Consider the following 15,335-nt stretch of genomic DNA (forward strand, 5'->3'; position numbering starts at 1 on the left):
ATGAAATAAACTGCTAAATTCATCTAGCAAGAAAAAAGGCCACAAAAAAGGTTGGCTTTGGAACCCACATCTATGGATTCTCAGCTGTTCTTATTATACTCCATAATGAGCCTGTATAATTCGGGAGGGCCTTGCTCTCAATGTTGCGCTTTCTAAAGTTATTCAGAATGTATTTCAAGGTTCGGCCCCTGTTGAAAGCTGCTCCCGGGAAAGTGAGCTCCAGCCACGGTTGCATACAGCCAGGGTGGGCAGCACAGATCTTTTCAGGAAGCAGGAGCTGAAAGTATCAGAAGGCAGGCAGGACAGCCATGCAGGAAAGGGAGAAGGGAGTTAGCACTGGGCAGCTGCTGCCATGACAACAGTATCCAGGGGGTGTGGCCTTTCTCTGGGGGATCTGAGAAAGCCCAGGGTGGGTTTCTCCTCCAGGGATTCCTGTTGCTGGGGAGGCTGCACTTCTGTGGCAGGAACAGAGCCCTTCTTCTTTGCGAGTCCTCTTGGTTTCACTTTGCAGGGCCTGTCTGCCTGGACTTGAGGAGTTCTGCCCTCTCCAGCCCGGAGGCTCCCTCTGTGGCTGCTGCCTCTGCATTCTTTCCTAATGGCACTAATGGCAGTACCTGCTCTCAGACTTGCAGCTGTTGACTGCCGCAGGCCCTGTCCAGCCTGTGGCTCTCATGGGCTCCTCCCCTTCCCCAGGGCAAATACCCAAGCAGGAAAAGCAATGACAGAAACCTCCTGTTTTCTGCTTGTGGCCTCATCCTAATTGGGGCCTAAAGACACGCACATACACACACACACACACACACACACACACACACACACACCCCCTGTATATGCTCAGAGAAACAAGGAAGGGGCTCTGAGGAAAGGCCAGGTAGCAACTCAGGCTGTTGGAAATGCACAGGGACAGGGAAGATGGGTCCAGACCTGGGCTGAAGGGAGACAGTACCAGGCTTGGGTCTGGGCAAGACTTATGCTGTCATTCACTCCCTGGAGGCTCTGGAGATGTGGCAGCCTCCTACCCCTCTCCTTGCCTCTGTTTGTATCATTTTTTCTCCCTAAATGGTGGGGGCGAGGGCTGTGGTAAAACCATGAATGAGGTCCCTTCCAGCTCTAGGAAGCTATGATTCCACCCTGCCCACCATGCTGAGGAGGGAGGAACACCTTTTGGCCTGAGTGGGGACCACCTGCAGACTGTGGCTGCTGCTGCATTTCCCGGAATCCAGACAAGCTCAGAGTACAGAACTCATTCTATTTTGGCCTTCCATGCTGTGCTCTAACACAGTCATAGCTTACTCTTTACTTCAGGTACTCTTTTTTGTTTTTTTTTGAGACGGAGTCTCGCTCTGTCACCCAGGCTGGAGTGCAGTGGCTCGATCTCAGCTCACTGCAAGCTCCGCCTCCTGGGTTTACACCATTCTCCTGCCTCAGCCTCCCGAGTAGCTGGGACTACAGGCGCCTGCCACCTCGCCCGGCTAGTTTTTTGTATTTTTTAGTAGAGACGGGGTTTCACCGTGTTAGCCAGGATGGTCTCGATCTTCTGACCTCATGATCCGCCCGTCTCGGCCTCCCAAAGTGCTGGGATTACAGGCTTGAGCCACCGCGCCCGGCCAACTTCAGGTACTCTTTAAAGGGCCAAAAACAACCTCAGTCTGAGGTGTGGGTGACAGAGGTTGGAACAGAGGAGATGAGTCAGTCCTGGATATTTGGTTCAACAAGCATATATTGAATGGGTGTTCTGTCCTTTGTCCTGTATATGCTGATGAGTAAGCCACAAATGTCCTTGAGCAGTTCATTAACTTATAAAGGATATATGTGCTTAAACATGGTTTTAGTACATAATAATGAAGTCTAAGTCACCGGATACTTCAGGCAAGAACACCTAACTCATCTGAGAGTAAGTGGTACTTTAGTTGAGTTTTAATGATTTAATAGAATTTTGCTGAACAGAGAATGGAAGGGCAGTCTAGACTGAAGTAGCAGCATCAGCAAGGGCATGGAGGCCTAGCCTCAAAGGCTTTACTAGACCAGACCAGTCAAAGTCTCACAAGAATTCAGATGACAAATGTCCATTACAGAAGCCAGTTTGGCAGTGCCCCCTAAATGCACCTTATGACCCAACAATTCCACTTCTAGTCACCAATCCTAAGAAATGCAGAGATATACAAGGAGGCATGAACAAGAAAGGCCATTGCAGCGTGTTTGTAATAGTAAAGCACTAGAAACATAAATCTCTATAATTAGGGAATACATTGCAGTATGTTCAGAGTCTGCAATGGGTGCAGCAGCTACATATGAACTAGATCTATAGGTAATAATATGGATAGATTTCCAGGATATACTATTGAATGAAAAAAAGAACATTTTGCTGAATGAAACGTAGGATAGGATGCCATTTATGTAATGTCATTTCAAGCCTATGAATATATATGTATTTATATTTATATATGTGTAAGTATATTATATATGTATATATGGCATCTATTAATATGTTTTTTATAACATATAGTACATAAGTGTGTGTGTGTGTGTATATATATATATAGTTTTTTTTTTTTTTTTTTTTTTGAGACAGAGTCTTGCTCTGTCACCCAGGCTGGAGTGCAGTGGCCGGATCTCAACTCACTGCAAGCTCCGCCTCCTGGGTTCACGCCATTCTCCTGCCTCAGCCTCCTAAGTAGCTGGGACTACAGGCGCCCGCCACCTCGCCCGGTTATTTTTTTTGTATTTTTTTAGTAGAGACAGGGTTTCACCGTGTTAGCCAGGATGGTCTCGATCTCCTGACCTCATGATCCACCCGTCTCGGCCTCCCAAAGTGCTGGGATAACAGGCTTGAGCCACCGCGCCCGGCCTATATATAGTTTCTTATGTGAGTTACTGCTCCATGTACTTTGCCCATTTTCTCTTGGGTGAGCAGTTTTTTACTTTTAAAAGATATTATGTCTAAATCTATATGTTTAAATATTTCATTACAGTTTCTCATGTGCCATTTAACATTCTTTGAGATACATTTTTTACTTTAAATATTTTGAAAGAGATAATTCTTTTTTTTTTTTTTTTTTTTTGAGATGGAGTCTTGCTCTGTCGCCCGGGCTGGGGTGCAGTGGCCGGATCTCAGCTCACTGCAAGCTTCGCTTCCCAGGTTCACGCCATTCTCCTGCCTCAGCCTCCCGTGTAGCTGGGACTACAGGCGCCCGCCACCTTGCCCAGCTAGTTTTTTGTATTTTTTAGTAGAGACGGGGTTTCACCGTGTTAGCCAGGATGGTCTCGATCTCCTGACCTCGTGATCCGCCCGTCTCGGTCTCCCAAGGTGCTGGGATTACAGGCTTGAGCCATCGCGCCCGGCTGAAAGAGATAATTCTTTATTAATTTTTCTGATTGTAGAAGCTTGCTTGTAGCATAAAATTCAAACCCTGTAACAGTGGGGCATGAGAGTAGCAGAGTGTTCACAAATTTTCTGACATCTAAAAGACGAATGCCACTAGACTCGGCAATGAGAAAGAAAGTGTGAAATTTTAGGAGCAAACAAAGCATAATGGTCTGACTTAAGAGTCAGACAAATTTGAATTCGAATACAGGTTTCTCCACTGACTGGCTGTGTGACCCTGTGTAAGCCACCTTAACTTTTCTGGGCTTCAGTTTTCTCATCTATGATAAGCAATACCTTCCTAAAAGTGTTAAAAGGATTAAAGGAAACTCCAAGTATGAAGTGTCTGCCCCAAAGCAGGTGCTTGACCATTTTAAATTTCTTTCCTCAACTCCAAACAAAGCCAGTGATCTTTCCCTCGCCTTATGCTTTTTGGGGAGCCGGTCCGTACATGTGGCCCTCAGACATAGGTCTCTGAGACCAAAAAGCACAATTTTATTTTCATCATTGACATCACCATCAAGGAGTGTGGTTGATGGAATACTCATACAGATGAATGTCATGGCACATATGTAAATAAAAGTAAGAGAATAAAGAAAATAGGCCAGGCGCGGTGGCTCACGCCTGTAATTCCAGCACTTTGGGAGGCTGAGGTGGGTGGATCACGAGGTCAGGAGATCAAGACCATCCTGGCTAACACAGTGAAACCCCATCTCTACTAAAAATACAAAAAAAAAAAAAAAAAAAAAAGACGCATGGTGGTACGCGTCTGTAGTCCCAGCTACTCGGGCTGAGGCAGGAGAATCACTTGCATCCAGGAGGTGGAGGTCGCAGTGAGCCGAGATCGTGCCACTGCACTCCAGCCTGGGTGACAGAGTGAAAAAAAAAAAAAAGAAAATATATGCTCTGTAAGATATAATTACATGTATAAAAATGAATACATAAAGGCACTTAAATGTATTTTTTATATAATATAATATACATGTATACTTTATAACAAAGTAAATGGATCGAATACAAAAAAGGAGATATACACACAATGTAAGTACATGCTCCTCAATATTAATAATTCTCTTCTCTGGGTAGAGGAAGTATAGGCATCTTCTTCTTACACTTTTCTGCATTTCCATATATTTTCTAGTAGAAACATGTAACTTCTACAATCAGAGAAAAAGTGAAAATAGTATAAGACAATTCAGTTAAAACACACATACGTGCACACGCTTATCTTGACTTGAGACAAGGAAAAACCACCTAACTATATGTTGCTTCTTGGGTCACCTCAATCCCCAAGAAGAGCCTGATACTTGTGTGGGTCCAGTGTGAGTCGGGGTTGAGACATTCCCTTCCCAAATATCAAGCCTCTCCACCAGCTCTCCTATCAGTTTCTCTCCTCCCTGCTCTCCTTTGTTAGCCGTGTTGGACCCACAATTCTGACTCTGGTCACTGGGTGGCACTTACTTCTATTTGTAAACATTCTCCTGAAACAGGTATTGTCTTGGTAAAAAGAAAGTTTAAAGAAAAAGTTTATTTTTTTTACACACAAGATATGAACCAGTGTGTTCAGTAGAATCCCACTTCTGTTTGAAAAATACGTATTCATGGAAAAGGATAGAAGAGCATACAGTTGCATTCTTCATTCATTCATTTAATTCAACAAATACTCCTGGGCCACTTGCTATGTTCCTGGTATCATAAACCAAAATTGATATTTCCATTCTAATCTCTTTTCTAAACTTCAAACACATATCTAACTGCCTGCTAGACATTTCTACCTGGAGTGAGATAAAAATGCGAAAACTCACCCAAATCCACAAACCAACAAGAATATCATACTCAGTAAGTCTAAATCAATGATTCCCTCAGCCCTAAAAAGCTACCATCTAAATTGGTGGTCGTGTGGTAGAGTGGGAAGAACATAGAATTTGACGCAAACAAATCTGAGCGAGAAGACAGGATCTGCCTCCTATTTATCTGTGAAATATTATCCCTCATTTGTAAAATAATTATTTGTTTAGATTAGTATTTCCCAATGGGGGAGGGAGTTGTCTCTGGTCCTTTTCTAGGGACCCTGAGCCTGATCCTTTCTATGCTGCTTCACCACTCCAGGGAGTTCCCAGTCATATGCATTGTTTCCTAAGAGCAGGGGGACCCTGGTTAGTAGAGGACTCTCTCTCCATGATCCTGGACCCTCAATGCTTTCTGCTCTGGAGTTGGCCAGGCAAGTTGCTGCTTGGACATGTGATAGAGATACCAGCCCTCTGTGTGGGCAGGAAGGTGGCGAGAGGCTCTCTTAGTCCATTTTCTGCTGTTATGACAGAATACCTGAGACTGGATTTTTTTTTTTTTTGTTTTGAGGCAGGGTCTCCATTGCTCAGGCTGGAGTGCAGTGGCACCATCATGGCTCACTGCAGCCTCGACTTCCTGGGCTCAAGCAATCCTCCCACTTCAGCCTCCCAAGTGACTGGGACTATAGGCACACACCACCATGCCCAGCTATTTTTTTTTTCTGCTTTTTGTAGAGACGGCATCTTACTATGTTGCCTAGGCTGGTATTGAAATCCTGGGCTCAAGCGATCCTCCTGCCTTGGCCTCCTAAAGTGTTGGGATTACAGGCATGAGCAACCGTGACCAGCTCTAGGATAATTGATAAAGAATAGAAACTTATTATCTTACAGTTTTGGAGGCTGGGAAGTCCAAGATCAAGACACTGGCATCTGGGATGGGCCTTCCTATTGCATTCTTACATGCAGGAAGGCAGAGGGCAAGAAAGAGGAACTCTGTGTTTTCATGTGGCAGAAGAATGGGAGAGAACCCATTCCTGCAAGCCCTTTTTATGATGGGATTAATCCATTCATGAGGGTACAGCCCTCATGACCTAAAAACCTCCCATTAAGCCCCATATCCCACATCCGTGTTTCACTGAGGATTAAATTTCCAGCATATGAATTGTGGGAAACACATTCAAATCATAGCAGAGGCCCAGGGGCTCTGGATGCTGCTGACCCTCCACCACTAATGCCTTAAAAAGCATCTTCACACCAATTCACAGCTTGACTGTCCTGGCTCCCAAGTCGTGAGCTGGGCCTGCAGTGCATGGAGGTTTTCAGATAGGAGGTGACACCCCTTTTCTCCTGACTTGTAGGACCACATGTCTTTGCAAATTCCCTTTATCTGGGGTCTCCAGTACTTCAGGGTCTGTACTAACTCAAACATCAGATGCACTGCACCAGGCAGACACATAGCTAAAGTCTTTGCAGAACCAACCAAACAGGCCAGGACACATCAAGGCCCTTCTGGGAGCCTGAGCAAGGTGGGTGGGAGAGGGATGGGTGAGGTTTTGTGTGCTGTTTAACCCCATTTTTGCCCCAGTCTTCTTGGGGCTACTTCACTGGACTCTGAGAGACGGGTCAGCCTCTTCTGCTTCAACCCCAAGTTACCTGGTCAGATCTGTTCAGACATCTGTTTGCTCAAAGACTATCCCAATGAATGTTTCCTGCCAGGATGCTTTGGGGCTTTATCTCCTCCCCTGCAAAATGTTCCCCAAAAGAGAAAGGGAAAGGGAGGGAGAGGCAAAGTGCTCTGACCTGCAATGGGGCAGTCAGTTCTCCTCCTCCAGGTATGCCTGTGCAGGGCAGCTTGACCATTAGCCTAAGAGGGCCCTGTGCCTGCTGTAGGCTGGAGCAGAGAAACAACAGTCAGACCCACCCCAGAGGGGAATGTGGCCTGAGTGAGCCCTTCCACCTCCTGCCTAAGCACCACCACTCTTAGCGTTAGGGGGATGGATTTATCCTTTCTTGTAAAACTAATTCCAGTGAGCCTGGAACCTGATCTCACTCCAGCCAGAATTCCAGTTTGACTATTACCCATCAGGCTGCCATTGGCCTTGAAGAGTGTTCTGGGGACATGAAGAACTCCCCCAATGGCATTGTATGGTAAAAATATAAAAACAAAAGAAAGCCAAGGGTACAGGGCTGGCTCAACCGTTTTTTTGAGATTATTACTAAAGGAGAACTTTGAATTTACTTCTGATGCATTTTACTCATATTGAAAGTATGGAATGTAAGGCATTATATAACATTAGTCATGGAAATACATTTCTATTAAGTTGTCTCTTAGGTTTTAATTTTGTGTAAGGTCTTGCTTTGCTGTAAGAAATCTAAATTTTATGTTATAAAATTGGTAAGACTATCGTTAGTTGCTTACTTAAAAATATGCTTGGATGCGTCTTTCGCCCTTTTAATTCTGACACAATTATTTATATTTTCTTCCATTTACATCATAGTTTATTATCAGTAAAATCAGAAGTATACCATATATGCCAGTGACTATCCAACTTTTAGTGTGCTAATTTATAAAAAAGCAGATTTACTGGGTCTGGTGTAGAAAATAGGTTTCTGCATTTTTTGTAAGAGAAACACTGATATATAAAATATTTAAATAATTTTAATGTTGAATTTCGGTTAACAATCCCTTCTTCACCATGTTCCTTTTGGAACTGCAAATCATAGCTCTAGAGAAGTCAACACAGTAAAGCTTATATAGTCAATCAAAGGGAATCTCAGAGTTCATGACTGGGTCATAATTTTTAATCATTATTAACCACTCTCTGTATTTCTAGCACTAACAGGATCAATAAAACAAAATCTTAGGATTTATAAAGGTAGCTTAATAGAGAAATCATATCTATGTTTATATACATATACATATATAGTACTTTAATGTTGTAGAAAGTAGTTTTGCATGTGTCTTGCTGATATGGAGCAGTGTAGAAGGGGAATGTCCTAGTTTGAGCCTAAGCATTATCTTCAACTTCAATTTATACAACTTGAGCAAGTCAGCTGAATTGGCAAGGCAAGCTTGCCAGAAGCCCCTGAGAGAGAACTCACCCTAAGGCCAGTTAGACAATTAAAATGAGAGTTATCCTTGGATGTTTGGGAGGGAAGTTCCAATTCTGAGTACATAGCATGGTGTCTGGCTCATTAATTTTGTCTCCTAGCCCAGGACCTAGTGGAATCATGTTTGAGTCAGGTGGAGAAAAGGTGGACTCATGTTTGAGTCCAATGGAGAAGAGGAAGGTTCTAAATGGAAAAAAAAAAAAAAAAAAAAAAAAAAGGAAGAACTATTTTACTAAGCATTTTTTAAAGACATTGAGGTCTAAGCAGCATTGGGATGGTAGCCTCCTAGCTAAGTGCAATATCAAAGCTGGAAAAAGGGCATTCATATATCTGCAGGAGATACAATTCAGCTTGGGCCCAACAGGGACTCCAGAGCAATCAGTGAGGCTTTGTACCTTAAGCACTCCAGCATGTCAGCAGGGATGAGAGCCAGTGGAAGGATCAGGACCCAGGAGAAGGAGCAGCAGTGCCTAGCAGATACTGTAAGAATCTGAGAGTACAGCAGGACATGAATAGAATGTGGCACTCACTTGGAATCTCACCGGAATTGTTTGTGAGCACAAGTGAGATCTCCTTTGGGTACCCTGCCTATGTCTGCAGGGAATCTATAGGGGTTGGGGTCCTGCCTGTGCAGGTGGAATAAAGACCCCAAACACAGCTCACACAATCTTTTTCTCATCCGGTCCCACAGCAGCACTGTAAAGCAAGTATTATTCCTATTTAAATGAGAACAAAATGACTATTAAATATAATCAATATCTGGCTTATATTTGTGCCTAAGAGATTCAGAAAAAAACATAGGATTCACTTTTTTTTTAAGTTCTGACAATTATTTATTAAGTGCCACATTGTCTTTATAAGCTGATTGACAGTTTTTTTCAAAATTGGGTGATTTTTTCATTATATATTTTTGCAACACAAGTAAAATGTTTGTCTTGAAAAAATGAGAAATTCAGATAAAGCAAAATTTTTAAAAATCACCTATTATCTTACCACACAACCACTGTTATACCTTTGAAGTATATACTTTGTTTTTTCTTTGCATATTAATATATAAATATACATTTTTTACAAAAATGGGATACAATATATACCATTTGAAAATTGCTTTTTTCGTTTCACAATATATAATGTACATCTTTCATGCAAATGTATAGGACTTATGATTGAAAGAGGGAAACTTGTAAATTTTAGGGGGAAACCCCAACTTTAAGCGAGTTACAAGCTAAACATCTAAAATAAATCCTCACAAAAAGTTAAAATTCAGAATATGGGAAAAGGCATTAAGAAAACGCACAGAAAGTCCAGGTGGCAATGGCAATACTATTAGCAGGCAAAACAGAATTAAAGGGCGAACACATTAAATAGGATAAGGACGGCTCCGTTTTGCCTTCCAATGCATTATCATCAGTTTGTTTCTTACTCTTTTCATCTCTTCTAGCTCATCTGCTGCCTGTATCATCTCCTCATTGCTTAAATTTCTGCCATGTATGTCCCCTCTAAATTGCGGGCGAGAACGAGCCAACCTTTCTTTAAAGCTTCCTTCTTCAAGCTTATGTTTTCCTACTCCACAAGGAGGCTGCTCCATGGGAGGGCGCCCCTCAAACAGGTCCTTCCTGGAAAGGCCCTCCTGCGGAGGGCGCTCCTCCGAGAGAAGCATCTCAGGCAGGAGCTCAGGCAGGAGCTCCTCAGGAAAGAACTCCTCCTCCGAGGACTGCTCCTCCGAAGACTGCTCCTCGAGGGACTGCTTTTCGGGAGAGTGCTCCACCGGAGGCCTCTCCTCATCGGTCTTGGGCGCGCTCTGCGGCTCTTCTTCATTTTCTTTGCGTGGTTTGTCCATGTTGGGAATTTTCTTCTTCAAGCACAGTTATTCTTAGGAGACAAGAAAGGCAGAATAGAGTCAGAATACTAAGTGACTGGACTAACACCCAAACCGTGGGTTCCAATACCTGCCTTTTCCTGATTCGGGGCCCAGGCCCTCAACCTTGCGCTTTCCCAGAGGCTCTCCGGCTCTCCCGACTCCGCCGCTTCCCGGTCGCCCCCTCCTTCCCGAAAGCCCACCATTTTCCCAGCAGGCTTTGCTACAGGCCTCGCCCGCAGTGCCTGGCGGGACAGTGCGGCCTGCAGACTCCATGCCTTTCGGCGTCCACCCTCGCGCCCCAGTCCCGGTCCACTGCGTACCCCTTCCCTGACCTGGACCTTTCCGGGCCGTGTGCTTCTAGTCGTCCTCTCCTCGAGGTGCCCCGCTGTGACCAGCAGACCTGCACACAGACGCAAGACAGGGTAGGGGGCGGGGAGTGGGGAGGAGGGACGGACTGACTGACACCCCCCATCCCCCACTTTCTGGGCACCAGCCACTGCCTGCACGCCCCCCACCCCTCGGGTTCTCCTCTAGTCTCAGACCCTGCTTCAAGCTTCGTCCTCCGTGCCCGCACCTCCCCACCCCGCAAAGCTTGCCATTTCTTTTCAGATGGGAAGTGGAAGCGAAGCATTCTTAGAAACTATTTCCAAGTGTCTGTACCTCCCTCCCGAGGGACGGGGGAAGCACTCGCCTTCCCACCCCGCCCCCAAGACCACCATATTTTGCACAGAAATATGGGCGCGGGAGGCGGGGCTGGAGCGTAGGGAAAGGCCTGGACTCCGCCATCCCGATTCTGTCAACCCCATTCCCCGGGTTACTAGGCAGCGCCGACACTCACACCGATTTAAGAGGGTAGAGGGAACTTACTTCCTTCTGCTTTCCCTCTCGACCAAAGGTAATAGGGAGATGGTGGACAGGCAAAAAAAGACCGGGACGAGAGGGACTTGGGCAGACATAGGCTCCTGGTCACGTGAGGGACGCGCGTCACTGCCGAACTCAGATCCCCAGTTACCACTTTGACCCGCGGCCTTGCCGCAGCCACCTGCTAGTGCCTGCTAGTGTTCCCTGACCCCAGACACACCAGGCATTGTCACTCACCTCTCTTTGTATTTGCCTTTTCCTGGTTGCCAGAGACGGTCCGCATCTAGTCTCGGGTAGTATTGCCTCTTCCTCTGTGCTACTTCCCCTGGTACCACCTCTTTCTCTCCTCCTCACTTCTTAGCCACCAAGGCCCCTTATTTCCCCTGCAGTTCAGATTCTGCACTGACATTTGACTATTCACCTTCATAAATCAGTATTATATCCTTATATCCCAACACTCTCAGTTTTAATCCACATCCATATCTCCATCATGTCCATTTAGGCTCTTTCAGCATGTTTTCATCTCTTGTCACTTTCATGGGAGACAATCTTTCACTTTTTCTTGACACCACATTTTGTTTTTTTGAGCCCCCAGACCTAAATTGGTAATCATTCAGTTCTAGACCTCTAGAAAGAGTTAAGTTTGTAAAGTTTGTAGATCTAAAAAGAATGAATACTTTAATTTTTGTAAATCAAATACGCATTTGTCCGTGTGTGTATACACACATATATATGCATGTATACACACTGAATATATTATATATTAAATAACTTATATTTACATGTGCACATATATATATATAGATCAGTAGTTATTTATAATAGAATAAATAGATTTTACTGGGACTCTCAATCCTTAACCAGCCACCTCTTGGTGCTTCTGGTTGAGGAAGTTTATATTAATTCACTAAATTGACAAATATTTGAGTTCTGGGACTGCTGGACCCCAAAAGATAGATGCAGCAGGGAGGGCATTCTGTATTAAACTATGCAATAATTCTGTTGACCACATACTGAGTAGCAGGACTACAATCATGCTAGCATTGTCAATTGTCACTGCATTATGTATTTTTTTATCTAATGGTATTTTATGATCTTTAACCTTATGCCTGCCTCTCACCTACTCACATCAGCCTGGATGCTACTTTCTTATGCAGATGCTCTTTCCTCCACAGAGCATACTACTTCCCTTCCCTCTGTGTTTTACACTTCCAGGGTAGATGGCCATCTGATCTGTGAGGATCCTGAGATTTTGTTTTAAAGCCAGGCTGTTTAGTAAGTTTCTGAACAGAAATTCATGTGAAATTTCCCCTTTTAAGAACTGTTGCTTTTCTCCAACATCTAATTAATTTTGTGTTGAGATGGCAGTTAGACAAATATTAGTTTACCTTCATATCTTCTTTATAACTGTTTTATTTTCCAACTTCTCTGTGGCATGCGTCTTTAAAACCAAGTTTCACTATGCCTTCTTATTTTTTCGTCAAGGGTTCGTTTCTCATTTGCATAGTTTCTTTCCTAGAGAAGTCCCATTTCATTCATTTCTATCCTCATTCTTCTTACATCCTGTGATGGAGAACTCACTACCTTATAAGATATCTCATTGAAATCTCAAAGTTCTAATCATTCAGAGTTTTAAAATTAATTAATTAATTGACTTTTGCTTCTGTTGAGTTAAAATCTGCCTCCCAGTAGTTTACACACATTGGTCCTGGCTCTGCCCTTTGGAGTGATACAGAACAGGTATAAAATAATAAAAGTACCTTTCATCCTTGACGGCTTAAAATTGCCACAGCTTCTATTCTGGTTCTTTCCCCTTCCATTCTGTGAGACACACTAGGCAATCTACTCAATCTTTCTGTGACTCAGCTTCCTCATGTATAACATTGGAGACAATAATAGTACCTATCTCATAGAATTGGTAAGAGGAATAACTGAGTCAATGAGTCAACCTATGTAAAGGACCTGGAATAGAGCCTAGCACATAGAAAGCACTCTATAAGCATTAACCATAATAATAGTAATAATAATAGTATGACATAGTGCTAACAATACTACTAATTAACATCCTTTTAATATTAAGATTAATTGTGCACTTTATGCCAGGCATTGCACTAAGTATTTTCAATAAGATATCTCACATAATCCTTAAAGAATTATGTTCTCACCAAGAGTTTTTTTGGGGAGTTTAACCTCCTCAGTTATTTCAGCCATTTCTGATGTGTCATATTTTTTCAAAGTCATTCATTATTCTACACGTTCCTGAATGTGTAAATGTCTCTGAAAACACTGAATATTCTGCCTAGTGCAGAATGGAGTGATCTTATCACCTCCTTCATTTTAGAATAGGTGCTATACATCTATAGATGCATCCTAAAATTATAGTAGATTTTGTGAATGCCATATCACACAATTGAATCCAGTTTAAGTTGCAGTCAACTAGACCCCTCCCTTATTTCATACTTCAAGCTGTTAATCCACTTCTGTAAATCTTTTTAGTTTTAACTGAAGTATAGAAGCTTCTGATTTTTTCTGGGTTAAATTTTGTCTTGTTAGATTCACTCCCTTAATCTTTGAATCCAGATTCTATCATTCTGTATATTAGCTGCAAATCATTAATTTAAAACATGCCACTAGTACTAAATAGGATGATAAGGTCAGCAAACTCAGGAAAGATCTATAGGTATTTCAGCAGAGAGTTCTGACTCCAAGTGAAAAAAATTTCGTTTCCTTATTGCATGTGGAAGCCAGGAGTATGCCCTGCCAAGCTAGTTCCCTTCCTCTCATCTCTCATGTGGCTTCTCAGATTGCTTGCTTTCTAGTACTGCTAATAGAAGACACTATAGTCCTTGAAAGCTCCTGAACCGGTGTAAATTAAACTTTGATGAGAACTTAGTAACTATGCAGGGCAGATAAGGAGGTGTGAAGAAATAGAAGCAGGAAAGGAGGAATAAAGACCGAGTCTCCATGTGAGCTCTAAGTCTGCCCAGCAGTAGCTGATCTTGGGTTCCCTTAAGAAAAAGGACTCTCAAGAGGGAATGAGGTAAAGGTGGTTCTGCCACCAAATGACAATCATTTGTTACAAAGAAATGTGGTCTGCTACTTGTTTGTGTAGGGTTGGGGTGGGGCTGTCCTTCTGATGGATTTGATTTGATACCCTTGATTTAGGTCCTACGAGGGTGTATTGCTCGGTCCATTATTACTAATGAGAGTTTAAGTGTTTTGAAACCCATTTCAAAAGTGTGATAACTGAGCTCTGGGAGGTGACAAATTGTTCCCATGGAAACACAGATGATAGTAAGTAGCTGAGATGGGATTTAAAACCTAAGGCTAGGTGCAATGGCTCACACCTATAATCCCAACACTTTGGGAGGCCAAGGTGGAAGAATAGCTTCAGCCCAGGAATTCAAGACCAGCCTGGGTAACATAGTGAGACCCTATCTCTAGAAACAATACAAAAATTAGCCAGGCATGGTGGTGCACCCCTGTGGTCCCAGGTGGTCCCAGTTCTTTGGGAGGCTGAGGTTAGAGGCCTGGGAACTCAAGGCTTCAGTGAGCCGTGATTGTGCCACTGTACTCCAGCCTGGCTGATAAGAGATTCCATCTGAAAACAAAACAAAACAAAAAAACAAAACATAGGCAGTGTGGCATGAGAGACTGTACCTTTAACCACTATGAAAACTGCTCCTGGGCAGTGGGCTACACCCATATTTACACACAGCACTGGGCAGCTGCTGCCATGACAACAGTATCAAGGGGGTGTGGCCTTTCTCTGGGGGATCTGAGAAAGCCTAGGGTGGGTTTCTCCTCCAGGGATTCCTGTTGCTGGGGAGGCTGCACTTCTGTGGCAGGAACAGAGCCCTTCTTCTTTGCGAGTCCCCTTGGTTTCACTTTGCAGGGCCTGTCTGCCTGGACTTGAGGAGTTCTGCCCTCTCCAGCCCGGAGGCTCCCTCTGTGGCTGCTGCCTCTGCATTCTTTCCTAATGGCACTAATGGCAGTACCTGCTCTCAGACTTGCAGCTGTTAACTGCAGCAGGCCCTGTCCAGCCTGTGGCTCTCATGGGCTCCTCCCCTACCCCTGCCCCAGGGGAAATACCCAAGTAGGAAAAGCAATGACAGAAACCTCCTGTTTTCTGTTTCTGCTTGCGGCCTCATCCTAATTGGGACCTAAAGACACACACACATACATACATACACACACACACACACACACCCTGTATATGCTCAGAGAAACAAGGAAGGGGCTGGGAGGAAAGGCCAAGTAGCAACTCAGGCTGTTGGAAATGCACAGGGACAGGGAAGGTGGGTCCAGACCTGGGCTGAAGGGAGACAGTACCAGGCTTGGGTCTGGGCAA

The 15,335-nt window shown here is 43.9% G+C and overlaps 1 protein-coding gene across 7 annotated transcripts; it reads right to left on the reverse strand.

Annotated features, from left to right (window-relative positions):
* Positions 1-7,935: 7,935 nt before the first annotated feature.
* On the reverse strand, positions 7,936-11,300 carry LOC105499788 (transcription elongation factor A like 1). Of its 7 annotated transcripts, none has more exons than XM_011772593.2 (3): positions 11,222-11,300; positions 10,456-10,523; positions 7,936-10,134 (listed from the first exon to the last, which is right to left on the reverse strand). In XM_011772593.2, the coding sequence occupies exon 3, from the start codon at positions 10,100-10,102 to the stop codon at positions 9,623-9,625; it is 480 nt and encodes a 159-aa protein (XP_011770895.1). In that variant the 5' UTR covers positions 10,103-10,134; positions 10,456-10,523; positions 11,222-11,300; the 3' UTR covers positions 7,936-9,622. The 7 variants fall into 7 exon arrangements, with proteins under 7 accessions (XP_011770895.1, XP_070945028.1, XP_011770892.1 ...); XM_071088927.1 differs by having other exon boundaries at positions 10,444-10,523; positions 11,222-11,281; XM_011772590.3 differs by lacking the exon at positions 11,222-11,300 and adding an exon at positions 10,991-11,106.
* Positions 11,301-15,335: the final 4,035 nt, after the last annotated feature.

This window comes from Macaca nemestrina, chromosome X, assembly GCF_043159975.1.
Source record: "Macaca nemestrina isolate mMacNem1 chromosome X, mMacNem.hap1, whole genome shotgun sequence".
NCBI classification, from domain to species: domain Eukaryota; kingdom Metazoa; phylum Chordata; class Mammalia; order Primates; family Cercopithecidae; genus Macaca; species Macaca nemestrina.